The 27,655-nt window shown below is 40.8% G+C and overlaps 3 protein-coding genes across 4 annotated transcripts; 2 read left to right on the top strand and 1 right to left on the bottom strand.

Moving 5' to 3' along the window:
• The first annotated feature begins 486 nt into the window (after window positions 1–486).
• LOC108086651 (uncharacterized protein DDB_G0271670) lies at window positions 487–2,089 on the top strand. The gene is made up of 4 exons (XM_017183635.1): window positions 487–596; window positions 682–758; window positions 1,324–1,576; window positions 1,708–2,089. Exons 2-4 carry the CDS (start codon window positions 698–700, stop codon window positions 2,009–2,011), a joined length of 618 nt encoding a protein of 205 aa, XP_017039124.1. The 5' UTR covers window positions 487–596; window positions 682–697; the 3' UTR covers window positions 2,012–2,089.
• A 7,729-nt stretch (window positions 2,090–9,818) lies between these two features.
• LOC108086772 (glucose 1,6-bisphosphate synthase) lies at window positions 9,819–12,112 on the bottom strand. The gene is made up of 2 exons (XM_017183818.2): window positions 11,082–12,112; window positions 9,819–10,842 (listed from the first exon to the last, which is right to left on the bottom strand). Exons 1-2 carry the CDS (start codon window positions 12,007–12,009, stop codon window positions 9,878–9,880), a joined length of 1,893 nt encoding a protein of 630 aa, XP_017039307.1. The 5' UTR covers window positions 12,010–12,112; the 3' UTR covers window positions 9,819–9,877.
• A 13,463-nt stretch (window positions 12,113–25,575) lies between these two features.
• LOC108086642 lies at window positions 25,576–26,864 on the top strand. 2 transcript variants are annotated; one of them, XM_017183619.2, is made up of 3 exons: window positions 25,576–25,743; window positions 26,083–26,413; window positions 26,470–26,631. In XM_017183619.2, exons 1-3 carry the CDS (start codon window positions 25,720–25,722, stop codon window positions 26,505–26,507), a joined length of 393 nt encoding a protein of 130 aa, XP_017039108.1. In that variant the 5' UTR covers window positions 25,576–25,719; the 3' UTR covers window positions 26,508–26,631. The 2 variants fall into 2 exon arrangements, with proteins under 2 accessions (XP_017039108.1, XP_017039107.1); XM_017183618.2 differs by having other exon boundaries at window positions 25,577–25,743; window positions 26,083–26,864.
• The last annotated feature ends 791 nt before the right edge of the window (window positions 26,865–27,655 follow it).

The raw sequence follows: 27,655 nt of genomic DNA, 5'->3' as shown, positions 1-27,655 counted from the left end.
ACAAAGCTTGGGGCGAAGATTGGGCAAAAATAATGAGCAAAAAGAGCAAGGGCACTTGGCCAATTTACACGACTTGGCCAAAACAGTTCGAATCGCTCAGAGGCATTCGAATATAATGCAAAATACAAATAAAGTGAAAACAAACAGAACAGAAATCCCCAGTTGGCGGCTTGGCTGCTCCGTCATGTATTCCTCATTATCATCAGCTTTTCGGGGGATTTATTTGTGAGAAAAAACCTTTTAGCCCAGAGTGAGTGAGAAAAGTTTACCGAGAGCGGTGATATTATTAAGCGTGTGGTATGAATCACAGAGCCTAACTTTATTTTTATGAGTCTGAGCCAGGTTTTAAGATCTTGAATTGCCTGGCTTCATCTTTTGTTTATTGTCGGTTCTACCGGTGGAGTTATTTGCTCGGCTCTTCTGGTTGCTTGACGGCTTCTGCTTGTTCTTCAAGCTTTAGATGATAATGACGTTGATGGTTCGCACTACGTCAGCGCTAAAAATTTCCATATAAAAGCGAAGAGCAGCCGCACCGCGAGCTTAGTCGTTTTGGAACTTTTCACGCGTTTGCTGCCTCAGTCTTTCGTTCGTCTTTTGTGAGTGTTAACCCGATAGATAACCCCCTGGAATTACCCCTCCCAAAAAAAAAACCAATTACTAAGTGCTGAAGTGTTTTTGCAGATTCCCCCGCTTAACAATGAAATACGCTGTGATCGCCATCGCTCTTTTCGCGATTTCTGCCGCTGCGGCCTCTTCCGGTAAGTTAAAAGTTAATAGCAATTAGTGGAGTGTTTTAGCCAGATTCTGCAATTACATCATCGCCAGCCAAGGCTGTGGCTGGGGTGCTTATTATTAATTTGATTAACAAGTCGGCCGACGGGTGCGGGTATGTTAATAATACCCGAAAATCAAAAACCGAAAACCCATCGGAGCCATCCGGAACCCGAAACTGGTTTGTGAAATTCGCTGGCTCATTAACTTCGCGACAATGTTTGCCCATCGAAACTTTCCGCACATTAATTGCGGTTTTTACTATCAATCCAGCTATTCAAATTCGCATTTAGTTTGGTTATTCATGCGATTGGAGAGTGCACAAACTTTCACACTCGAAATAGAAACTTTCTTTGTTTGAAGCTGGCGAATGACTAGCATACTTTCGGGATTTGTTTATGGGAAAGATACCAAACCTATAAAAAAGATATATATATTTATTAGAACTAATATTAAATGGGTTTTTAGTAATAAAAATTGTTCTTTCTTTTTACCTTGGGATATAATATAATTATTGCAAGTCTTTCTAATAATAATTCTCTTATTTTTCAGCCGGCCAGTTCCTTCCCCGCGCCTTCTTCACCCTGGACGCTGAGGGCCACCAATCGGATGTCCACCCAGTGAACGCCCATCTGCTGAGGCGTCTGCGTCGCCAGACGTACAGCTCCTCCTCCTCGTCGTCCTCCTCCTCTTCCTCCAGCGGAAACGGTGGCACCATCACCTTCGCCTCGCACTCCATCCAGAACCCCGATGGCTCTGGCCAGTCCGGCTCCTCTTACACCCAGCAGGCTGCTGCTCCAGCTGTGTAAGTGATCTCTATAATATTATATTTAAGTCTTAAGAACCGGAATGAATGAAATAATTTTTTTATATTTTTATAAATATTTAATTTATTGTTTATATAATTTAATTAATAATCATTTTACCATCTTCTAGTGGCGTAAGCTTCGACAGCCGTTTCGGTGAGGACTCCGCAACTGGGGGCAACTACAACAACTACAACAACTACAACACTCCGTACGCCGGCGTAAACACCGCCTCGATCAACACCAATCTGGGATCGGGAAGCGTGGGCAGCTACCAGCAGAGCTACGGAGCCACTCCCATCAGCACCGTCCACCAGAGCATCACCTCCTTCGACGCCAACGGAAACCAGAAGACCACCACCATCCAGGGAACCACCGACCAAACCGGACAACTCAACATCAAGAAGACCGAGATCAGCTACCCAAGTAATTAGAGGATGGAACCTCTTAGAAATTAGTAATTTTCAAGTGCAATGGACTTAGCATCAATAAATTAAAGTAAATTAAACAAAGCTTTTGTTTTTATTTTAAAGTCTTATGTAACGGCAATCATAACCAATTCCGTTTTCATATGGTTATATTTTATTAGGTAAACTTATTTTTTATTCGGGAAATTAAACTATCAAGTTTTACTCAAAACTGATATATTTAAAATCTTTAGAAGAAAGGATCTTATCATAACTCCTTTTAACGTGTTCTTATTGTTTTTCGCTTGCCATTTGGTTTGGTCAATTAATTGCTTCCAAGTGGGCGCACAGCCACGCCCCCTTCCAGATGTCGCAGCTTATTCATTGCGGTTTCTATCGCTTCAGCTTTTAAAGTGTTCATTTTTTGCACACTCTAGATGATTGCATCGCACACTCAATATCCTGCCAGCGATGAACTGCAACCTGCATCCTATATCCTTCATCCTCTTTCATTTCAAGCTTAATTTCACAGAAAAAAGAGATGAGAGTTTATTCAGGGGCGTAGGCAGGAAATTCTAAAGGGGTGAATGTTAATTTTGATATTACAAAATATTCAGAAAAATAATTATATAATACCACTATCCAAATTGAATGCTTTTACCGTTTTTAAATACTTAAATTAAATTTAAAATTTGTTTCCCTGTTTTTTTTTTTTTTCCGATGGGGGGGAACATTCTTCATACGCCACTGCAAGTAAGTAAGAGAGGGACGGCGAGAAGTGCACAATGCCTGCTCCGTTAAGCAAAAACAATTGTCGGTGGGCGTGTGGGGGGTTAATCGGGCGTATGTGGGCGTGTTACAGGAGGCGTGGCAGGCAGTGTTGGTAAATGCTTTTAGTGTATTAGGGCAGCCAAGCGGAATTTTGCAGCCGCCAAAGCTGTTAGCGGTGATTAAAAACTAGTGCACTCAAAAAAACCAAGACCAATTCTCGACAAAAACTAATATGTTCAAGAAAAAGAGTATAAAATGGGGAGCTACGCAGAAATAGGAAGAAAAATGGGGAAAAGGTGCACGGCACAAGATATGAATATGGGATTTGCTTGGGGAATTGCTAAAATCTCAACAGGTGCACGCACTTTTGAACACACAAACCGCATCTCTCACTCGTTCACACTCCCCCACATGAAAATGTTGAAAAGTTTGTGGCAACTTCAGTGAAAAGGAGCGAACGAGACAAAGGCAGCCGAAAAGTTTTTAATTATTATAATTAATTACTTTGATCTCTGACTGGCAACTCGCTCCTTCTCGCTGCTATTAATTTACTTGATTAAGATGAGGTTTTTCCCGCCTCCATTATTAAAATGTATCTCACATAATTGGGAAAGTGTAATGAATTTACTTTTTCAGCGAGACCTGCGCGACTGTGATAGATTTTCATTAGAGCGGACGGCATGTGTGGAGCACGGCTAAGGGTTAATTAGGGGAGTGCCACAAGAAGGTTAAGAAGGTCTTGGGTAAAGAGATTAATTCATCATAAGTACTGGCAACTTTCAACTATGCATAAATTATGATTTATCTTAACCCATCTGTTTTGCACTAAAGAGGAGTTAGAATTCCTAAAGGGCATATTAAATTGTGTTTTATAACTTTGCATTCTATAAATAATTCCTAAAGCAAAACGTATTTTTATATTATTTAAGCGTCATGTTTACTTAATATCAGGGTTTCTAATCTGAGTAAATAACTATATTTAGTTGTTTGCCTATCAACTTATAATTGCATGAGTCAACCTTTGACATTGGCGAAGAATCAGCTGGGAGCTTAACTTCTACTCTCTTGAGAAAAGCTTTATTACTTTTAGAAGATTCAGGTTTTGGACATGATGTTCCTCTCCCTTCTCTTTTACTAATGTTAATTATTTTCTTATAAGCCTTTAATCAATGATTAATCATCAAATCAGATATTTGGCCAAAAGCAAGAATTGTTAGAATCTCCAGCGAAAGCCTCATGCAAAGAGATAGATAAGAAGGGAAATTCAAAGAACATGCTTCAGTTCGCGTGCTCTGAATTTTCGATTCAACGGGACTGTCGCAAAAAGCGATTCTTCTGCTTGTTCTTGCACCATTCCGGTTGAAGAATCGGAATCGGCTGCTGATTGATGGGGAGTCAAGCGGAGACAGCGGACAACTTGCAACAAATTAAGCGTCTTGTGTGGCCAAGCGTTGCGGTAGATCGACGCCACCTGGTCAGGTAACCCACCGCCACCACCATGCCTCTTCTCCATTTATCCTAGATACACTAGGAAAAAATGTGAGTAAGAAAGAAACCACCAGAGGTTATTCATAATATAAGAAATTTTAGCATCCCCTTAAAACCATTTTACAATACTTTTCACTTCTCAAATAATCTTTTGTCTTTTTGAAAACAGTATCATTTATCTTTAAACTTTTATATAAAATATATTATGCAGAATGAAGTCATTGAATTTTACTTAATTGCTCCCCCTTTTTTCGAGTGCATCAGCACACTCCCCCCTTCCCCTAATTCCGATCCCATTGGCAATTTCCAGAGAGTGACCACCGCCGGCGATGCCTAAATTCAGTTGGACACGAGCGCCAATGCAGCGATCAAGTGACATTTTATTGTCGGCGAATCTTGGCTGTTTGTTTTTTGCCTTTTCGCTGCTCCTGGTTGGGTTTTTGCCTTTGCTGCATTTGCTATTTAGAGGCATGAAGGCAGCGACGGATAATTGACAACAGTTAATTCCATTCCATTGATCGCCGGAGCGTTGAAATGTCGCAAATTTAATTATTGAAGCCGCACGCTGCCAGTTCATCGGGAATGCCTCCATTGACTGTGGGTGGGCATGGGCAATTTAAGGAGGCAATTCCACATGGGTATTGCCAAAAGTTATCCGTAGAGGGAATTGAAGTTCTCAAGAAATAATAACTTAATTAAATAAACAATGTTTGGCATCTATTGAAGATGATATGTTATATTTGTTTCTAATCTATTCTTATTAAGATAATATTAGGGACTTTTGCTTAAGATTAATACATACAATTTGTTTCCTTTAAGAAAAATATTCATAGATAAAAACAAATCACTTTGTACTTTAAAACTTGTAACACTTTTAAAACTCTGATTTTTTTTTGCTGAATTTCTATTTTTACACAAGTTTTCCCTGAATTCATGAAGAGTGATAGTCTTGAGCACTTTTTTGGCTTTCAAGTTAAAACAAACAAAAAGGTTCTGCAAGTCGAGAATCGGGGGAAACGAGGAGACAGGAGGCAGGTGAGTGCCGCCAAACGAGAACCAAACAAAACGAACTGTTTCCTGACAAATTTCTGTCATTTCAGCAGGAGCTGGAGAAAAACGGCGAAAACTGGCGAAAAAATGGAAATGGAGCGGCAAAAAAGGAGACCAACGATTTGTGCAGTCATCGGAAGCGGAAGCACTGCCAGGATTCACTGCTCCTCCTTTTCCCATTTCCCCTTGACGATGACCAAGTGACGAGGACATTCGGTCCGTGGAGTGAATGAAGGATAACGCGGAGTGAAGCTGGAGTGAGGAGTAAAGAGCTCTGTTGACTTAAATCGTTTAGGTAAAGTTAAACAACTTGTTCCGTTAATTGTTAAACAATGCCCAGTCGAAAGGAGGGAAAACCGGAGGCCTGAGAGTTTTCCTCTTTTCCTGGGAGATTGACAGATTTGCTGGGAATAATTGATGGAAAAACTCAGGGCAAACAAATGATGGAAATCTGAAAGGATGAATATGATTGAAATGAATTCGTTTAAAAGAAGTTGAAGTGCTGGAAAGAGATTTAGTCTGTGTTTTAATTTTGTTAGATATTTATATATTATATAATAGCTTAACCACTTAAGCAATTATGCAAAATTTTAATTAACTTTCTTGTGCTTTACTAACTTAAGTTAGTAGCGAAACCTTATTAATATAATTATGCTTTCATATTACTTTTAAAATAATTTCAACCCATTTATAACCCCTGAAATATAATTAAACCTTTCTAACTGAGTTTCGAAAAGCATTTGCGGATCTTCAACTTTAATTGATGTTGCTAATGAACCCTTTTTCATGCAATATGTGCACTTTTCCGACGCTTCAGTTATTTGTTAGTGTTTTTCCACATGCGGGGGTAATGGAAAGGTGGTGTCCTTGCAAAAGGGTGAAAATTCCACCCAAAATAATGGCAACAGAACCGAAAACAACAAAAACAGCAGCCAGCATAAGAGCAATAGCATCTCCATATGCAGACGTAGATTTCCGTTGCGTTTCCCTTGGGGCATTTCCCCCATCCATTCTTTTTTTGTAACTCTTTTCCTCTTTTCCACACGCCTTTTTCGAAACCCTTCCCTCTGATCCTTTACTCCAACTCGGTTGACAATACAACAAGGATCTTGAACATCTGTACCTAAGGTGTTGTAAAGCAAATTTTTTATATGGTTGTTGAATACTATAAATAAAAAAATAAAAACAAATTTTTTCAGATATTAATGTAATTTTAACGGCCAAATCATATAATTTAAGTACTGATTAACTACCCGATAATATCTACATTAATCGACATATTTGTTTAAAATCAGAACAACTCATATGCACACATAAAGCTGTTCGGCTAAGGCGACGTCGATAAAGCAGTTCGTCATTCTCTTTGCACTGGGCTCTCCTACAGTTTCTCTTAGTCGCAAGCAAATTCTCTTAGCATCTAAAGTTGCTTCTTATTGGTGACTAGAAGTGAAAGAAAGTGGAGCAAAATGAGAAAAGCGACTGACCAAAGCGACTTTTGATTTTTCCATGGCCAAGAAAAAAACACAACCTTTTCAAATATTCATACAGCTGCGGCATATGGAAAACTCATGTAAATTTTCAGTCGCACCCAAGATCCTGGCTAAATTATGAGTACATTTCCACTTCAAATTTGTCTAAAAAAAGATATTTATTGCTATGGCAAGAAAAAAAAAGCCCAACAAAATTAAAATGCATTACAAACCATTGGCTTACCGTGAAATCTGGAGGGTTGTCCGTACTACAGAAATATGGTAAGCAATGCATATTAAATTTATTATTTTTTCAGACTTTTTCTACATTTACCTTTGGAGTAATTTAATAGAAATGTTCCGGCAATTAAGCTTCCGACGAATTTTTACACTTTTGTGCACAAAAACAAAGTGGAAAAAAAACAGGACAGCGTTTTCATTGTTTGCATATTTAATAAAGCTAATCAAAAACACGTCGCGCCCTCACTGGATTCAAAAAACACGGATCTCTAGCTTTAACCCCGACCGATTTTGTGCCCGATTTTAGGGGAGTGAGGCGCTGCAGTGACAGCATCCTTCACATAATTTATTGGCCAGCACTCAAGGACACAAAGTCGGGAAAGACAGGCAAAAAAAAAATAAACAAACAAACGGATATCGAAAAAAACTGTGAAAAACCCAGCGGGAAACCACCGACGGCAGCCAAACTAATTTGTTGTCATTTTTATGCGACAAAAACGAAAACAATAAAACAGTAAAAACAAATTGTTAGACAGAGATGCAGCGAGAGGGAGTGAAGGGGATGGACAAAGGACCACAATCCTTGCAGCTGCCATAAAACTGATGAATTATTGATTGAAATAATATTTTCTATTGAACTTAGTACAATTTCCATACCAAAAAAGGAGTAAGTAAGTCAAGATTTTATAGAGAAACTTTAAGAGACCTTGCCAAAAATATTAAAAATATTAAACTAGGCAGTGGAACTACATATATATATGTTTATATATAATATAAGAACACTCTATAGAACGTTTTTTTATATTAAGATGTATAAATGTTAACATCAGCTTAACCCCTTGCAGCACTTGATATCACTTTGTTATCAATATGCATAATCCTGTGATTATAATCAGGAAAGTTCCTCCCCCGAAGCCGCGGGAAATCGGGTGTAAGGAAAAACAAACAGCGAGAAAACGGTCACCGCAGCGGAAGTCAACAAATGCTCTTAATTAACGATGCTGAACACCAGAAATTTCGAGTGTCAACTAACAATTTGTGGGTGCCGGGTTGTCCTGTGATCCTGTGGCACTCGTTAGTCAAAGGATTTTCGCGCATATGGACTGAAATTGATGATGTGAGCAAGTGGCACGTAATCAATTTACCAGCGCACTCCGCTCGCCTCATTTCAAATGCGAATTTAAGATGCCATTGTCCCAGTGTCGAGGACACCCCGTATTTTTTGTAGCCATTTGCGGACGCGGACGGAGGGTTGGTCTACGGTCGGTACTCATTACGACGAACTCCCGGCTGGTGTAACAAAATATCCACAACATATGTGCCACGAGGCCAGGATGTTCAAAATCAAAATCCTATTGGTAAAGGAAGCAGCGGTTGCAAACTATGGGTTAATGTGCATTGCAAACGGATTAAAATCAAATTTGTACGGCAGCATGGGTTACAAATTGGAAAGTACTTATAGTTTATGTTGCTGATTATTGAGAACCAAAACTCCATTTTTGTGAAACAAAATTTGTAAAATATAATCCCCTCAAATTTAAGAACTGTGAAGTGTCTCAAAAACCATATTTTAATCCACCAAAAATCCACAAATCCACCCCCTTAAAAGCAACAACATAAGTCACTCAATATTCCCGCCTTTACAACCCAAAAAGCCTCTTAGTTATTTTGATAAAAGTATCCAGTACCCCCAAAAAACCCAACAAGAAACCCATATCCACATCCACCCACATGTGGGACATTCGTTTTATTTTGTTGATTTGCCAAGGGCCCGTGTCTTATTTACATCGACTTTGGGTCGCCTTTTATGTTCCTAATGTCGCATAAACAGTGCTTAATAATGCACTAACCTTGGCGCATCGCCACTAACCGTGTAAAACGTGGCTCAAACCCACCCAAAAAAAAAAATGAAAAAAAACAACCCACTCGTCGACAGGGATTAATATTTAATTCGTGTGCGTTGGATCCCTGTTCAAGTATGTATTTTAGGGAAAATTTAATGGCCACGAAAGAGGCAAGGATGTCAAAAGTCTCCATATGGATGGGCGTACAACCTTTTGTCTTGAACGAAACGAAATTTGAGTTGGCGACGACCTCGGGGATCATCGCCTGTTTACCTGAGCACTCTGCATTTTCAAGCTATTGAAATATTCCGTTTGACCTGCTAAACAAATATAATATGTGAGGAGCCCAAAAATGAAATGAAAACAATGAGACATGTTCTTGATGGTTTGGCCAACTCTTAATCACTGTTTTGATTATGTGAGCCGACGACTTTTGCTGATTCGCACAATCGGAAGCGATTACCACACAATCGGAGGGGGAGGGTGTGGAAAATGTGGGAGGTGAAAGCACCCCCAGAGTGCAATTAGCAGGCAAACTATAAAATTTCAGTGTTTGTCTTGCCAGATACTTTCGCCCGTTCGCAGATACAGATACACAGATACGTTTGTGCGGTGGCAAAACAAAGGATGACGATGATGGCCATGTTTGGACTCCCCCTGAATTTCGGCTCACATCACCCACATGGCTGGCCATTTCTGTGTACGCTTAATTGGCGTTCTGCGGCTTTTTCAACCCAACCATCTTCACCTAAGACATTTTCACAGGCTCTTTAAAGAGCTTTTCCTGAAAGTAAGTTAGAAAATCATAGCACACAAGCAGACTAACTTAAGAAAAGTTATAGCGATCTGAGCAATATTAAATTAAATATTAAATTTATAATTGTAGAAGTAAAATAAACTAAAATATTTTTTAAAGAAATTACTATTTAGCCATCTAAAATTTGAGCTAAGGAAATCCAAATTTATTACGGCTTTTTGATTTTATTAACTTTATTTTATTTAATAAAACCTTATAATCCAAAATTACTAAACTAAACAGGTTGAATTACGGAGGCATCCACGAGACCAGTCTCCTCGGGCGCCAGGAACTCCTCCACAACGGCATTGGTCATCCGGGTGAGCTTGTCGTGGAGCTCCTCCCACTCCCTCTCCTCCGGCAAACCGCAGATTTCAGCGTTGAGTTTGATCTTGAGATCGTTGGCAGCCGATCGAAGGGTGACTATATAGCCATTGGTAAAGGTAAAGGTGATCAGCTGGGCATCCGGATTGATGGGCATGCGAGCCTTTTCATCGCTATAGGAGGTGTCCAGTCCGGTGGTCAGATCCCGGATATGGACCACCTCGAATTCGCCCTCCAAAATGCAATTGGGATATCCTCCGCCCTCCTTGAAATTCCGCAAGTGGTCAAAAATACTGACGATATCATCGGGACTGTCAGCCACGAAAACCGAGGAAGTCGAGGAGTGATAGCCGTAGGTTTCGTAAATCTCCCTCAGCTTCTCGATCAGAGTCACATTCCTGGTGCTGCGAAGGTAACACGCCATGGAGGCCAACTGCATGGCTGCTCCAATGCCATCCTTGTCCGGCAAACTCATCCCGAACATGTAACCAAAACAATCCTCGAATGCGAAGAGTACTGTCCTCCCGGATTTTTGCAGCTCCAATGCTCGATGTGCCATCCAGGGAAAACTGGGCCATCCCTCCACAAAAACGAATCCTTCAATTCTTGCCATTGCCGAAAGGATTCGGGAACTGATCAGTGTGGATATCATCACGCAATTGGAGACAATTGGCTTTGGAGTTCGGGTTTTGTAGTTCTCCAGAGCCCACCATCCCAGCAAGGCGGCTATTTCGTTGCCATTGAATATCTTCCAGCGACCACGGGGATTCAACTCAGCAATGGCCAGGCGATCCACATCTGGGTCATTGGCCAGCACCAGGGTGCAGTGCTCCGCCTCCGCCTTTCTGATGGCCAACTTAAAGGCATCTTTGCCCTCTAAAAAAAGAGATGGGATTTTAAATAAAATAAGAACTTGAATGAGTTGGAATCTTAAATTCATTAATTCTTTAAAAATAAAAGAAAGTTCTGTAAAACCCTTAAATATGAAAATAAATAATAAGTTCTATCTAACTTTGATTTTCAATTAAAATTCTTGATTCCGACAAGCTAATCTCTATTTAAAATATCAAAATGCTAACTTCAGGCAATCTAATCTAATCGTATTGCTCACTCACCTTCTGGATTTGGATTGACCAGAGTGGGGAACTCCGGGTCGGGATCCTTCTGCTCTAGGACGGGAATCACCGGCTTAAGTCTTGCCTGGTAGAAGGCCTCTCTCATGAAGGGAAACCCAACTCCGTGGAGAGGTGTGTAAACGAACCTCAGCTGACTGCACTCATTGGTCTCCAGATAAACCGGAGGAAGGAGCTTCTTCAAGGTCTCATAGAACAGTGGATAGATCTGTCGATAGGGATCCTCCACCATCTGGTGATCGACCAGCTGGGAGGTTTCCCAAGACGAGGGCTTCGGCTCCAGGTTCTTCATCATGTAGTCACGAATCCGCTGATCGTGCGGCGCCATCGCCTGAGCTCCATTCGACCAGTAGACCTTGAGGCCATTGTCCTCCTTGGGATTGTGCGAGGCGGTGATCACGATCCCCGCCAGGCAATTGAGGGTCACAATGGTGAAGGGGATGAATGGAGTCGGGGTCATCCGGGTGAAGAGAAACACCTTGAAGTCGTTGTTGAGGAACACAGTGGCAATCAATTGGGCGAATCGCTTGCTGTTGTACCGCCCATCGTAACCGACCACAATTCCCTGGGTTTGCCGCTTCTGGATACTCGGATAAGCATCGATGAGGTAGGCACAAATGCCCTGGGCCGCCTCGATGATCACCACATCGTTCAGGGAGTCGAACCCCGCTCGCATTCCTCCCCTCAGTCCGGTGGCCAAGTAGGTGATCCTGTGGCACAGCCTCACGCGCAGAGCCTCCCAGTCCTCGTCCCTGACCGCCTCCAGAACCTGGTTAAGTGTCGCCTCGTTGCGGTCCCACAAAACCCAGTTCTGGATCTGCTGGTCCAGCTCCTCGTCGCCGGAGAGATTGAGGGTCTTCAGGAGCTCCTGCGGCGAAAGCACCGTCTTCCGCTTCACAGAAATAGACATCTTCTGGCCGAGATTGCAAGGTCAACCGAGCTAACTGGGAATTTTGTTGCAAATCATCAAATTTGAATTTAGGGATGAGTTTTAACTCCCTGTTCTTTAAATTTTAGAAAATTATATTCCCAAAATTAATATTATATTTTGAATGCAGGGTAATTTGAATTTCTTTAGTTGCTCCAATTTAGTTTAAAAGAGAAACTTATCTTGGTAATATATTATATTAACCCACCGTTTCATTTACTTCATGTACTTTATTTATTTGCTGGTGGCTTGTTTTAAAATCCTTTTTTTTAGGGAAATTGTTCTTTAATGTTAGCTAACTGCCAGCTGGGTTCCCTTACCCTTTCCTCACCCGCTGACCAATTGAAAATTTATGGCCCCTACTCATTGCGATTTACGAGCCCCGGGAGAAAGACTCGAGCGGCTAAGCTCCATCAACCGCAAATTGATCCATTGGCCATTTGATTTGGCCTGGCCAGTCCGGGATTTATGGCCTATACAAAAGAGTCGAGGAAAAGGGAAAGTCCTGGTGGGTTTGAGGCGAAGACTGTCCGCATCAAAATCTATGTAAAATATTTTATGGAATGCCATGGTCTGTATGCCATAAACATGATTTCAATTTGTCATCAATTATGCAAAGCGAGTCTAGGAATGTGGCCCCAAACTCCGGCGCAATCCTTTGGCCCAGGAGTGGGTAATTTGCAGAACGGTAATTGGGTTACACAGGCGCATGCAACATTTATCAGCCACCCCCCTTATTGTCTGATGTCCTGGCGACCCCATCAACCCACCATTCCCTCTTCCACCTCCTTTGAACCCAGGCATTTGTCCTCTGACACGTCAATTGCATTCTAAACATTCAGCGCAGAGCTCTCAGCTCCCCACAAAACCAGGAACAGGAACAGGAGCAGAAGCTCATCGGCATGCAGGCACCGCAGTGGCGGCATTAGTCCTGGCACAAGGATACACACTCGCACATGGTCGCACACTCACTCGAAATGCATTTCGCGTCAAATTGTCAGAGTGTTAATTAAAAATGGACACTTGAATAGGCAGCAAGATGGGCAAAGCGCACACAGTTGCATTTTCCCTTCCAGCGGTCGTGGTAATTGTCCTGCACTCTAGCCAATATCCTTCCCCCTTCCCTTCCCCTGAAACCCCTCCTTCTCCATCATCAATCCCCCTATGAAATGTGGAGTGAGAGAACTTGAGCACTTAACGGACTTCTGTCTACGCTGAAACAAAGAAAATGATTACAATCTATTAACTGTTTGCCTTTAATTAATGAACTTCTTATCTGAACTATACTAAAATATTTTTAAAATGGTAAATTTTAATCCGAATTTAAAGTGTTACACCTTTAAACTATTCTAATAAAATTCTGAAACGATCTGCGTTCAAATTTTCCATTTCGGTAAAGGTAGATTTTTTACTTCTGTACATGTCAGGTTTTTTCAAGTTTTCGATGGCTTGCTAAAAGGTGACCGAAAAGGACACTTCCAGAAATCATAACTTTGTCAATTTTAATCTGACTTTAAAGTGGAATACCTCTAAACGTTTCTAATCGAATCCTGCATTCAAAGTTTTTCATTTTGGGATATTCGAAATTTTGTCCCCTGTTCATGTCAGATTTCTCCAAGATTTCTATGGCTTCAGTATAGTGACCCAAAACCGTACTTTCAGAACCCATTAATCCGATTCCAAAGTGGCATACCTCTAAACGTTTGCAATTGCATCCTTGATAAAACTGCATTCAAAGTTTTTCATTTTCCGATGGTCGAAATTTTGACCCCTGTTTATGTTAGATTTTTTTTAAAAGCCCCAAGGGTCTATTTAGCTATAACAGCTTTGATTAAATTAAATTTTAAATGACTTTTTTGCTTCATTTATAGCTCTCGACAATCTTTACAAAATTCTTTTTTTCCCAGAAAAGTGTCATAAGGCAATTAATACTTTATAAGTATGAGAGCCACTTGCCGTATCCGAAGCCAATCTAGTATTTGATTTATGAACCTCTAAGAGCGGAACACTTATAATAGGTTTCCTCCTGCCCCAGATGACTCTATCAGGATTTGTTTTAAGTGCTCCGTGCGATTTCCGCATTTGCATAGAGACCGTCTAGGCAATTTACTTTCGAAGAGAATCTTTTCCTGCGGCAACGAATATTGAGTGTTTACGGCCCATGGCTCCCTAGATAGATGCCTTCCCCTCCTATTTCCGAAATGCAGGCACCATATAATGCGTTTGCATAATTTTAATCGCTGGGATCTGAGCTGCAGAATTGCTGTTGTGTGAATTTTTTATGGCACCCGCGAGTGTCCTGTGCGGATGAGTATGTGCGTGTGATCTGCTGACTTTCAAGTCGAACAACTAACGCTATCGAAGCTATTAATATGCTAATTTATCGCATTTTATGGCAGGCAAAAGGGAACTCAACTTTTGGGCGGGGATTTTGGGGAAAAGCCAAGAAACACCACCCGGAAAATCCCAGCTCAACCTGCTGCTGTTACGTTCCAGCGGAATTAAAACCGAATCATTCATTTCATTCACAGCCTCAAATTGAAATTGACATTTTGTGCGTGAATCTCGGTATTATTTGACATTTTTCATTCCATATATATTTGGCTAATGCCAATCAGTTTGAGGATTTTCCGGCTACGGGAAAGTGGTTTTTAATGTCTGCACCGGCAGTCCGATGATGAGGCTGACATTTAAGACCCTTTCAAGGCAGCTGCTCCCTGACAAATGTGAAATAAATGCAAATCTCCTGAACTTTGATGAATCTAATATTTCCCCCCAAAAAAAGGCATTCCCAACCCCCCAAAAAATAGTTTCAGTCGTCTGCTGAATTTCCTTCGACTGCGAAATAAATTTCGTGTAATTTATTTAAGGGCCTGGCTTTTCATATTTTCATATTTGAGCAATGCAAAGTCCTGGAAAATGAAATTTACATCATTTGTTTATTTGTATCGCTCATGTCCTGTGTCCTGTCCTGCGGTCACCCCTCCAAGTCCTTTGGGAATTTCCCAGCCAAGCAATTCAGTAAGATGTGGCAGGCGAAAGAAAAAAAAACAACATCGCAAATTTGATTACCACCCACAAAATACAGAAAAAAAAAAAGGAAAAATTTTCGTTTGTTTGCATACATTTTTTTCTCCTTGCCAAGTTCCTTTGAAATTAACGCATTATGTTTATGTATTAGATGCAAATAGAAATGGCCAAAGGACCTTCACACATGGCTAGCCAAAGGGTCAGAAATCCAATTTCGCAACTGCCACTTCCTGGGGGTCTCCTTTTCGCATTTTCGCATTTTCCGATTGTAGATTCAACATTTTTATTGCACATCAAATTGTCTTTCCAGAAATCGCTCGAATATCCTTTTCCCCTTCAGTTACGAATCTTTGGGCCAGGTTTTAATTGCCGACATTGATTTCACCATGTGTGTGCACTCGAAGTCAATGTCGTAAGCGGTTTGGCAATCACCATTACCAGTTACCAGTGGAATTTGCCAATTTCCACTCCAGACACCTCGAACCTAATCAGTTGAATGCGATTTCGATGTTTTCATTCCGGCGGGGAAAACCTGTGGAAATCTGGCGATGGAGAAGGGAAGCTTTGTTGACGTGACAGGAAAATTCAACACTCAAAGGGTTGAGCTTTGATGGAATTGCTGGCACTTTTCCACGTAAAAATGTACCAATGCTCTTTTTCGGCATTAATAAAAGAATATGTGGGATTGCAGCTGTTTGGGGTTAAGTTAACCCCGTCGCAGCCACAGGAGACCTGCCTTCCACTTGACACTATCGAACATCGCCAAGTCCTTGAAAGGAAATCTCGCTTCGGCTGTCAATTTGTTTTGCATACGGAATACTAAATCAAGAAATCAAAGGTCTCTGCGAAGTGGAAAGGAGCTCTAACATTTGGAGATTGGCAGGTTATAATGTTTTTTACCATGAGAACTTATGAAATTCTTATCAGGAAATAGTTTTCTAAAAGCAATTCAAACTTTTGAAGCATTAAAAGACCACATACAGTATCGAAATTATATTGATTTATTTATGAAGTGAGAAACCCTTTAAACAAGTGCATACTTATAATAGATCCCACTCTCCAAAGCAGCTTTATCTAGATTTTGGTTTTATAGAAACTATTTAAAACCAATAAAACTGAGAATGAAAATATGTGTGAAATTTTCCCTGCAATATTCGTTTTATTTCACCATAATTCATCAATTTCCTGAGCACAATTGAAAAGGAAGCACTTTAAATCTCCCCCTCGCTGAAATCTGCCGACAATTGTGGTTGAATCATTGAACTCCAATTATGAGTCGAATTTCGCTGGCTCTGGGTGAGCTGTAATTAAGGATTATTGTCATGTCCTTTCGGATGTTCAGGGGGTGAGTATCCGTTCTCCTTGCATCCGTCCTCCTTTGAGCTGGGATTGCAAAGCCGACCGGCGATGTGGCAAAAATATAAAAATTATTGATTATCAGCATTGGCATCTCAGCGATTTGCTGCAGCGTCCCAATGTTTTTTTGTGCCTCCAGTGCTGCGGTTCGGTTCGATCCCATCATTAAAATCATTGTGCGATATCGACACCTTGGCCAGCACTTTTTTCCAGCACCATCAAATCGACTTGAATCGAATCGAATCGCATCGAGGAGGCACTAGTAAACATAATAAATAGCGGAGGCAAAAAGCGAGATCGTTTCGCTTGTCGCACAAGTGTTGTCAACAGGTTCTGCGGAATTCGCCTCCGACTGCAACTGCCAAAGTGGAGCTCTGGAGCTGTTCTGGAGTGTGTGTACTTTCTGGCAAAGGGACTTTAGGAATCGCGGAGAGGAGCTGCTAACCAGGTCCACCAATGCGAGGTGCTCCGTTCTGCGAAGATCGTCCATCATGCAGGGATGACAAGTGATCAAAAATGCAGCAATATTTTACAGCCAGCAGTTTGTTCCTCGTGTTTACAAGTTGATCGCTGATGAACGGGCTAACATTGGTTAGAAATGATAACGTGACACGAAGGGTGGCCTAAAATGAATAAACTATAAAGATATTTACTTAAATTTTAATCGAGTTTAAAGCAAGATTCTTTCTAATGCTAACAAAGTGTCAACAAAAATCACAACAGGGTAAACTCTAACTTGATAACTTAATTAAACTTTAAATGTCTTATGTTGTGGGTAAGAAAATTGTAATAAAATTTAAAATAATTTAAATTAATAAATCTTGAAATTTATATGATATTATATAACCAAGGATTGTTCGCACGATCTCATCTTCAGTCTCCATCCTGGTGACACATTTCAGTGGTGAACTGGCCCTGTGGAGCAGCAGCTGCTTTCTCCTTAATTGTCCTTATCACTTTGTCATTAGCTTTGGCTGGGCAGACTTATAAATATTTATAACCAACTGGCCGAGAGGCCGACTGGCTGGCAAGTGCAGATTTGAGATACTCGAACATTGATTAAATGTTTAACCGGCCAGCGGGCCGCCGAATATGGCGAACAGTTCATAAATTAAATCAAAAGGGTAGAAAATCAATTAAAAGTGTCGCCGGCTTCTCTAACTGTTAATGCTTTATAGCTGCTGGCCAATCCATTTCTATAAAAGCCAACAATTAAAGTTCATAAATTACGTTACCACGAAGAATCTATATGTCTTAGGCGACTTCAGACGACTTCAGCTGAAAGATCTCCTCCGATCTGCACGTGCCGCGAATTTCCGAATCGATTTTGGCATTCCATCAAAGCCAAAATCAGTTCCCGTCTTTTGTCAGGGATCAGGCTTAAATCACCAGACACACCAAAAAAAAAAAAAAATAAAAATAAGTTAAAAGAAGTAAGGCGAGACAGCCACAAAAACTGAGTGGCAACTATTGACCATTTATGGCATTGGCTTCCTATTAAAAATTATTACTTAGTCGCCCGACTTCACAGGCAGCAAATTACGGATTAATGTTCCACTCGCTTTCTGTCCCTCGGTTTGATCCCACCTCGCTTAACCCCTCGAAACCCCTTAACCCTCTGGTTTTCTGGTCGTGATCAGCACTCAAATTGACTGGAGTGGAACGAGTTTGGCCCGATCTCGAAGGCTGCACTTTCGATTCGATTTGGGGAAAAACGATTTGTGGGGATACTTAGTTGATTGAAACCAGCTAAAAGAGGAATTTCTCTAAAAGGATTTTTAGCTGTCTGGCAATAATTATGAATTTAAATTGGATTTCAAATGCAGTTTTAAACTTTTACTAACAAAAACTGATTTTAAAATTATTATTTCAATGCTAATTTCTCTGCAAAGCTTTCCTCAAACAAATCAAAAACTTTCTTCTTAAATTCCCCAAACTTCTAATTACTTTCACAGCATCCAATTACTTTGGCCCAGTCTCTGGGCGCCCTACGAATTGACTTTCCAAAAATAACACCTGCCCAAATTATTAAGTAATTAACCGAATGCTCAAGCAACATAATCCTTTTCGGGCCACTTTCACTGGCTCACTGGCTGCTGGGCTCATTAAAATTAATGATTTCGGCCGCGTTGCCGCCTGGGCCTCTCTGCATATTAATGGCCCAAATGTCCGCGGGGATAATAAACCGCTAATAAGAAATTAAAAGACACTTGTACTCGCTGTTCGAAAGATTTCTCAGCTAGCTGCCGTAAAAATTAACTAATTGGTAAATGATGGTAGGTGCGAAAGGGTTTCGGGCGAAGAAAGCATCCTTGGACATGAATATTTAAGTAGCCAGTGCGTAAGGAACGCCTTGGGAGTTGGCGATGGATAATTCAGGTCCTCGAAAGAAGTGCCCGCCTGGGAGCGAATTGTCATTTGAAGGGGTTGTTGGCCCGCTTTAAAACGATTGTTCGATGAACTGGCGCAGGATGCAAATTAAATGGACAACCACGACCCCGATCCTTCCATCCTTCCATCTCCCCGCAATCCGCACTGCAAACTCCATCCAGAATGCCTGAAAGCCACACAGGAATGCAACTGAATCGAAGCGCAGCCGGTGGCGTTAATTAAATACAATTTTTAATACCCTAAACAGCAGGTGAATCAGGGTATAATGGGGTAAGGTTAAGGATATTTACTGGCTAAATAAAACTACAAAAAAAAATAAACTGTCATATCAACACTAACATAATATAACTATTAAACTGTACAGGTAAACAAAGCTTTTTTAAAGATACATTCAAAAAACATTTAATGAGTTCTTTAAATTGCAAGTGTCATACAAATATTTAAATAAATATATTGCGCAATTAAAAAATGCATACTGTCTTATTCTTATCTATTTTATCTTTTATATGTTTACATTTAAAACCTATTTATTAAATAGAGAACTCATTGAATCGCAAGATAGCCAATAGAGTACCATCCCTCCTCTGGTTAAATTTTTCATAATGTCCACAGAATGTGTATTCCCCGAGTGCAACTATGGATGCAGTCCTTTGGCTCGGCACATTTGTTTATTGTTTTCGCAATTACAATTACATTTTTATTTTCCAGCCGACCGTTCACCGTTTGTTGTTGTTATTGCGGCGGGTCTTTGGTGCAAAAATTATCGCCAAGCCCATTTGCGGTAATTATTTAATGTGCTCTCCCAGGTGGGACCCAACACACCGGTAAAAAAGGATTGGAATTGGTAATCGGGAATGGGGAATAGGTAGTTGTATCCTGGCAATGGAATTATCATTGTGCGATTGCATTTTCCACCCGATCTCCAACCCGATTTCATGCGATTTCCCAGCACCCGTTCACTGTGTCAGTTGTGGCAAGCACTCTTGGCCCTTTTCGGCCTTTTCGGCCAGTTCTCTACCCCTACTTACCGGTTGGTCAATTAAATTTTGCCAGGTTGACAGTGTGCAGTGTGGATGGGGCATGCATATGGGCTCGGTCTGCTTTTCCCCCATTTTTCCCCACTCCTCGGTGTCATAATTAATGCCGCTTAAGTCCCGTGTTCCTGGCGCCCTGGGCGAGGAAAACATTTTGAACTCCGGCCGGATTGCAATGACCCCCCACCCACTCATCCCACTGACCTCCGCTCCTCGGCCTGGTTTAATTCAATTTCACGGAGTGCAGAGTACGTTTTCAACTTTCAACTCCGGACGCAGAGTACTCATAAAGTGTCATCCGTTGCCGGGCCGTTTACAATTAGGCGCAACTTTTCCAAACAGCCCCCTTCCAGCCGCCATCCTCTAAGGTTTTAAATATTTTGCGTGTTGAACTTTTTTTTATTTTCACTGGTCTTCTTTTTTCGAAAGGCATATATATTTATAATTTCCCGGGAGGCCCATTTCTAAGCAACTTGGCAGTATGGCCCTTGTCCCCGTCGAGTTGTTTCTCACCCAATTCGTTGAATTTTTATGCGTATTTATTTCGAGCACTTCCTCTAATAACCAAAAGTGGGATAAGCGGGCAGGGCAATAGTTTCATTTTGACCCATATAAGAAAAATCTTATGAATTTTAAACACTATTAAGACTGCATGAATTGAAAGATTAATAATTTTTGCATTTACTCTATACAATTATGCGATTTCAATTGCTTTATACTTGGCTCCGCTGCTATTAACAGCACCAATCCCAGCAACCGAGTCAAAAGAAGACTCAAACGGAATCACCCTCAAGACCTACCGGACCGGATTTTGACTTAGCAAATTGACCACCCACATTATTATTTAAAAAAAAAAAAAAAAAAAACTTTAACTTACTTCCTGCCCTAATTACATTTTAGACATAGTTTTGTATTATATTGTATATAAAGATTAGATTAAGCTGCCAATTTGGTAACAGTGCGCTAATCACTGAATAAATTTCCACATTTATAAAAGTAAAAAAAAAAAAAAAAAAAAAAAAAAAATTGCTTTATCGCTAAAAGTATGCAAAGATTCTTCACAGTTTGTAGTATGCTGGCAATGAAATAAAAATCAAATATTTAAAATGTATAAAAAACACACGCAAAAAGGATTCTTATGTTTCTTGTTACAATCATTTTTTTTACAGAAAAATCTTTTACCCTTCGTCAAGTATAGTTAAAAATGATAATACTAATTATCTTCACACTGATGACAGGATTTGAGCGTTACTTATAGAACTAAGTGTAAGTTTTATGGAAATTATACGACCCCTGGCTAATACCACCCCACAGAGATATATTTTCAGGCCTTTATATCCCGAAAACGAGGACGATAGTTTTGCATAAACATGTTGGTTAACAATGCGTGAAGGGAATGTGAGAAAAGGTTAATTAATTTATGTCGCACATGGTTAATGCCCATTCGGGGATCCCAGCGGGGACCTCGACTGCTTTATAGTGCTGCCCGCCCCGTTAATGGACACATCCGCCTGCCGATGATTAAAACTAGGCATGTTTGTCCATTTAAGCCGGTAATTTGTGTCGTAAATCACTCGAAAGTCAGCGCCCACGTTTCGCACCTCAAAGTAAAGATTATTTAGGGGGAGTGCGAGTGGTATCCATTGTAATGCCAGTTTGCCTAATGAGTCTAATTGGGGTTGAAGCGGCCGTTAAGAACCCTTTTCGGGGTTCGGATATGGCCGAGTCTTTAGTTGGCCATGTGAGTGGCCATGATACGTGCCACAAGGTGTCATCTTGCCCCATCATTAGCGCCATTTGTTTCGGCCCTGCGGAGTGCTAATGCCAAGCAGGTAAAAGCAGGAGGGCTCTAAAACCGGTTCATTTGCATATCAAAGGCCATAATCAGCACCTTGCCAAACCGAATGTGCATGTGCACATACCAGTTTTTATGGGATTCCCACTTTCGAGAAGGGGTTTCTGTGTGTTATGTGGATGGACAGGCCACCATATTGACATGCTCCATTTGCCAGTTGATTTGCCTGGCCAACTCACACCTCTCGCCTGGATTTCAACCTGGTTTTAAGGCGTGAAATTATGGCTCCTGCATTAGCGTTAATTGGCAGATACGTACGTGCTGTTCGCATAAAAGTTACAATGGCATCTGCAAGTAGAGAGAAGTCCGCACCGAACCGGTTTTAAATCTGTAGTATAATGGAAATTATAGTATTTTCAGCATATTCTTCAAATCACTGGAGAGCAGCTTTCCCCGACTTCTCCTCGTTTTTCGGCTCCCCCGCTTTTCCTTCAACTTGAAACGCTTTGGAATTGAAACAGTCTTGAATGTGGCCCCCACTCCTGATTTTGGGGCTACGCCCCCCATCCCAAATCGCTTTGCACCAACAGGACGAGGCGAAATTGCCGCAGCTGCGCAGTGAAGGACCTCGTCTAACTTCCAAGTTGGAACCCCAAACGATTCAGGGCGGAGTCATCGCGGCATTGGCGGGCACCTTCTACACCGATTGTCGGGATTTAGGTGCACACACACACACACACACACTAACGCAGGGATTTCCCCCTCACCATTTTCCGCCACCCCATCCGCTTTTCCTCGCCGTGGAGTCGAGGGAAACTTGGAGGAGGCGAAGCCAACCGCCCAGTCCATCAGCAGCAATCCCTTAAATATTTTAATGGCCAACAAAAGCATTTTTCGCAACGAATTTACGATGATTCAAGACAAATATTGGCTCAAGTTCTGAGCTTTAAATGTGTATTCTTTTAGGTTGAAAATGCCACACAATTAGTAAAGGAATCCATTTCATGCTTAAAACTTGATTGAAAGGATTTGTGACAGCATTTTAAGTAAAAACGAAAAAGTAGTAGATGTTCCTCGATTAATCATATAATTCCTTTTTTTAAGTAAGAACTTTAAGTAGATTTTATTATGCATATAAATATATATAACTGATGTATAAATGGAGTTTTGATAGTAGGGCTTAAAAAAGGGTTCATCATATTTCTAAACATTTCCCTTTGATATCTAGTTTTAAACCCAGCTTATTCTTTCATAAGAAAAGTTGTTGGCAAGACGAGAGATTTCTTTAACTGTTATTGCGTAGTTAACACCCGCTTTCTCAACGAAAATAACCATTCTAGTTCTCGTTTCAAAGCTGATAAGTCGACGGAGACATAACCATTTCGGGTTTGTAATTTCCGAGGGGGAGACTTTCGAATGGCAGGACTCAGCGTTTATTGGCCCGGCCAAGTGCTGCTCCATTCTTTTTTACGAGTGCCACACTGCGGTGTGAATGTGGCTCACATATGCTCCTCTGATTGTGGGTAATTGTCATGTAATAAAAGCGAGAATCATGCTCTGCATCTCCTTGGGCTTAGTAGACGATGAGACGACCATCCGAAGTGGATAAAGCCACCCTCAAAAGTGAACAACTACTTGAGTCAGCTAATTTTTTCAAAATACAGATTCTGCGAACGGGTTGTGGCCAGCTTATCTACTCATCCTCTCACCTGTGTAATTATGGCCAACCTTTACCCACTCGTAAATTATATGTGATCCCTATAGCTAATAGGTAATTTATGTGCTGACCGCAAAACAAACCAACACAAAAAAAAGGACAAACTTTGCCCGCAAAAAAGTAAAACAAATGTCCACGGATTTGGTGTCCATTAGCCTCTGGCTGCAAAATAAGAGAAAGGGTTTGGGCAAGTCTTGTGTGCTGGTCACCTCTGGTGGTAAAAGATATACTATACCCACATCAGGTCCCTTTTCGGGCAATCTAATTACAAAGGCCTCGGGCACATGATATCCTTGTTGTGCACACCCCTTTTTCGCCATTGATATACTCGCTCGTATAAACATATTTGTGGAACTTTAAAGACACTTTAAATAATCCATTAGCAATGCCTGCACATCACCCTTGGACGAGAGTAAGGGACTTAAAAGCTAAAACCTGTTGAGTTACATCTCAATTCCCCGAACACTTGGCTAACTAAAAAGCCAAAGGACCCCGTCCTAAACCCTTCTGCATTTTCTCCCTGCCAATTCACTTTGTCTATACTTCTTGGCACAGATTATGGCTGCTTTGAATAACAATCGATGGCGCGACATTGATGGAGAACGGAATCCATTGTCTGGGTCCCAGTGCTTTTCCTTCGGCATTTTATTACCGTCTGGAGTGACTGCATTTCCCTGGCTTTCCGCTTCTTTTTTTCTCTGGCTCTGCCTTTCATGTTCGAAAGCTATAAATGGTTTTTGTCATCTCGACTATCGATGGCAAAGTGAATTTTTACGATGGTTATATTGGCGCATGCATAGATCACAGAGTCACAGATTCACAGTTTTTGGCAATATAAATCGGTGACCCCTTTAGCCAGCGAATGATTATCATAATCGTCATCACCATCAGCGCTGATTTGTTCTTACTTGATTAATGAAGTTATTCAATCGAATCGATGCGAAGCAGACTGGGTCAATGAATTCTCATTAAACCGATTTCGATGTGCATATTAATGAGATATCGCGAACGCAGGTGACATAATCAGCGAGTTATTAACTTGTTCAAGTGTGTAAATCAATTGGGAAGACTTTTCTAGCACTTCATTTAAGCTCGACTCAAAACTTCAATTAAAAGATTAAAATCCACAAAGTTAACCTTGTCCAGAGCACTAAGTTCAAGATCTCTAATTCCATTAAGCTTTATTTCCCTGCTCTCGAATCTCATCGCGAGTTGTTCGGCAAGTTCCAAGACCCAAAACCAGAAACCTCAACTAGGAACAGAATCATATTGAGTCATGGGCTTCATGACTTCCATATCTCCCATCTGAATACAATTGAATTATAATTGTTTTCGCTGGCAAACTTTATTTTGTTATTACTCCGGCTTATTCGTTTTTTTTTTTTTGCACACGTCGAGTGGACGACAATGTGCAGTGACTGAGGCATTAACAATTATCATAAATAATTTCATTACAATACGTAGTACTGCACGCCTAATGATGTTCAAGCAAAGCGATTACGCAGGTTTCTATTTATTGAATACTCTTTCTTGGAATTAATTATAAGTTCAAATAATTGAATGAAAGAAATGCAAATTAGAAGAAAACATTTTTTTATTGATTTATTGGATAGTTTAAATTATGATAATGTATGCAATAAATTCGTAATTAATAACTAAAGTGGGAACATTAACTATTACCCTTTCTTACAAAAATATTATGAGAAGAATAAGACTAAGAATAACAACATGTAATTTACTATTTAAAACATAAATTCTTAAAGTACCAATCAATCAATTTTACGACTTTCTTATCTATAATATTTGCTTCGTAAAGCCAACTAGTAAATGTACCTGATTTGTGTATTATTAACTGGGGGATAAAAATATATTAAATGCTAAAAACAATACCCATCTTCAAAGAGGGAGGAGTAAAAGCCGAGTTGATCGACGTCAAAACAAATTAATCAACGATTGAATCGGAGACAAGCCATCTCGAATTATCCAAGAAAATGAATCATATTTTTTGCTGTACCCCAACCCACTGTGCGGTTTTTTTGGGGATCTTTCGGGATGGAGGAGGCAAGCGCAGACAAATGACAAAAGACGAAACAAAACTAACAAATTTTTGGCTCATTATTTGTTCTGGCTTCTACAAAAAGCGCGCGCCACAAAAAACACCAAACACTCCATTATAAACAGATCGTGTCGCGGAGGGGGGAATATATGTGGGGGGTATATCTGGGATCCCAGCTCAAAAGCTTACAGCGATCGCCGGGCTCCAGTGTTTTCAGTCGTCAAACGGCAGCATCCAACACCAGTCGCTAGTTGCGGAATCCACAGAAGCTTCGCAGCCGGAGGAACATTGTTTACCCAACTGATCTTACAAGATGTTCGGAAATCATCGACTTATGGTAATTGCTGGCAATTGATTGATCGCCCACGGCGTAGGCAAAATAAATTTATATGACGCTATTGTCTAAGGTATTTTTGCTTCAACCTAATGAGTTTTATCGTGGAATTACATTAATAGTTTTGTGGTTTGAAGGATGATAAACAATTGGTTTTTAATTTGCAAACAATCACTGTTTTTAAAGAAAATTGTGAATTAGTTTTTATTGTGCTTACTTTTTAACTACATATAGTAATATTTTGTATCCTAACTATAGGATAAACAAAGAATGTAATTTAGCTTAGTGATACAACATTTATATATTTATATTTTGATCATTGTTTTGCTTCGCATCCTTTAGCTCTTCTGCCTCTTCCTGGGATCATTGATCTATGTATCCCTGGCCATCGAGGAGTCGGCGGACATCGAGGAGGATGTGATCAGCATAGCCAACCAAACGCAGAAGGTGATCCGCGTGCATCCGCAGGACCTTCCGCCCAAGAAAGACAACACCGGCAGCCAAATGAACTCGGCCTTCTTCCAGATCCAGACCCTCAAACCCCCCACGGGATCGGGATCGGGATCCGGATCGGGATCTGGAGGTAGCCAGCGGCAGTATGTGGACTCCAAGCAGATGAGGAAGAGGCGCCCCAGGCCAGCGAAGCTAATGGGCGGGAATGTGGCCGCCAGTGGTGAAGATGCGAGCGAGCCAGCCTTGAAATTCGAACTAAAAGCCTTTCCCAAGCAGAAACTCAAGCAGCAGAAGCAGCTAAACCTGGACGCTAAGACATCCGGGGAGTTGTTGCCCCGGAGGACGGAGGTGGAGGTCCAGGGTCAAGTATTACCCGTCCAGATGACGCCGGGCCCCTATCCCGTCTACTATGTGGTGTCCAAGACCAACGGTCGCTTCGGCAAGTTCCCCATCAAGTCCTTCCGCTCCCAGTCGGAGTTCGCCAAATATCTGGTGAAGAGCAAGGCGGAGCCCATCAGTCGGGATCAGCGATTCGAGGTGATCTTGTGATCTTCTATACTTAGTCAATCGTAAAGTCTAAATTATTACCCCCTAATCGTAGTCGTAGTCATAAAACTAATATTATAACTGCTAATTGCCGCAATAAACCCATGTCTAAACTTAGAAACTGAAACAAAGGCATAAGTCCGCTTGAGTCATAGTTTAAAAATTCTCTCCCTTAATTGTTTGGGTTTTTTTTTTGTTTGCGATCTTCTGCGCTCTGGTAATTACATGGCATCTATCTTCATCTCTGACTCCATCTGCGGAGTTTAACTAACTGTTTTGCCAGCTAGCTGTTAACTGGCCTTGTCATATGCTAATTCGCCAGCGAATCCAATCGAGTGTCGCTGATAATTAAGTCCCGCGTAGCCATAACTATTGTCTGGCATTTACATACGGCAACAATAGATAAGTGGATACATAGATACGTAGATACCTGGATGCGCAGATACATTTGATTTATGGCGTTCCCCTTTCGGCGGCTTTCTTGCGAATACATTTCCAAGTGTCGTTTGCCTTTGTCTCGCTTTGTTCTGCTGCTTTCTTCGCAAAACTATAGAACTTTCTCCCGACCAAATATAGAATATGATATGTTATTATTGATATGCAGAGATCTGGAATAAACTGTTCTTTAACTCATGCAAAAGAACAAGGTTAATCCAATCAAAGATAAAAAATTGATAAAGATAAAGTTATAAAGTTATATCTCAAACAATGAACAAATTTATTATAAAGAACACCAACTGGATCAATAGTATCGTGAATAATTAAACATTTATAATTACAATCAGCAAATTACATCGAAATCATCCATCCGCAATCAAGGAAATCTGACAGATACTTTTCATTCGACTCCGCAAATCAGAAGCGAATGGAGGAGATAATAATTGCGATTTTTATGGCACACATGTATCTGGGGGTT

This window comes from Drosophila ficusphila, unplaced genomic scaffold, assembly GCF_018152265.1.
Source record: "Drosophila ficusphila isolate 14025-0441.05 unplaced genomic scaffold, ASM1815226v1 contig_414, whole genome shotgun sequence".
Lineage (NCBI taxonomy): Eukaryota > Metazoa > Arthropoda > Insecta > Diptera > Drosophilidae > Drosophila > Drosophila ficusphila.
Note: the sequence above shows the minus strand (reverse complement) of the source record. Positions and strands in the feature narration are given on the sequence as shown.

Bases quoted from the DNA above. Each gene is read 5' to 3' on its own strand.
- LOC108086772 (XM_017183818.2), bottom strand. From the start codon at position 12,009: ATGTCTATTTCTGTGAAGCGGAAGACGGTGCTTTCGCCGCAGGAGCTC. The intron at 10,843-11,081 runs GTGAGTGAGCAA...CTCTTTTTTTAG, and splicing joins GGTCAATCCAAATCCAGAAG to AGGGCAAAGATGCCTTTAAG.
- LOC108086651 (XM_017183635.1), top strand. From the start codon at position 698: ATGAAATACGCTGTGATCGCCATCGCTCTTTTCGCGATTTCTGCCGCT. The intron at 759-1,323 runs GTAAGTTAAAAG...CTTATTTTTCAG, and splicing joins TGCCGCTGCGGCCTCTTCCG to CCGGCCAGTTCCTTCCCCGC. The intron at 1,577-1,707 runs GTAAGTGATCTC...ACCATCTTCTAG, and splicing joins CAGGCTGCTGCTCCAGCTGT to TGGCGTAAGCTTCGACAGCC.
- LOC108086642 (XM_017183618.2), top strand. From the start codon at position 25,720: ATGTTCGGAAATCATCGACTTATG. The intron at 25,744-26,082 runs GTAATTGCTGGC...CGCATCCTTTAG, and splicing joins TCGGAAATCATCGACTTATG to CTCTTCTGCCTCTTCCTGGG.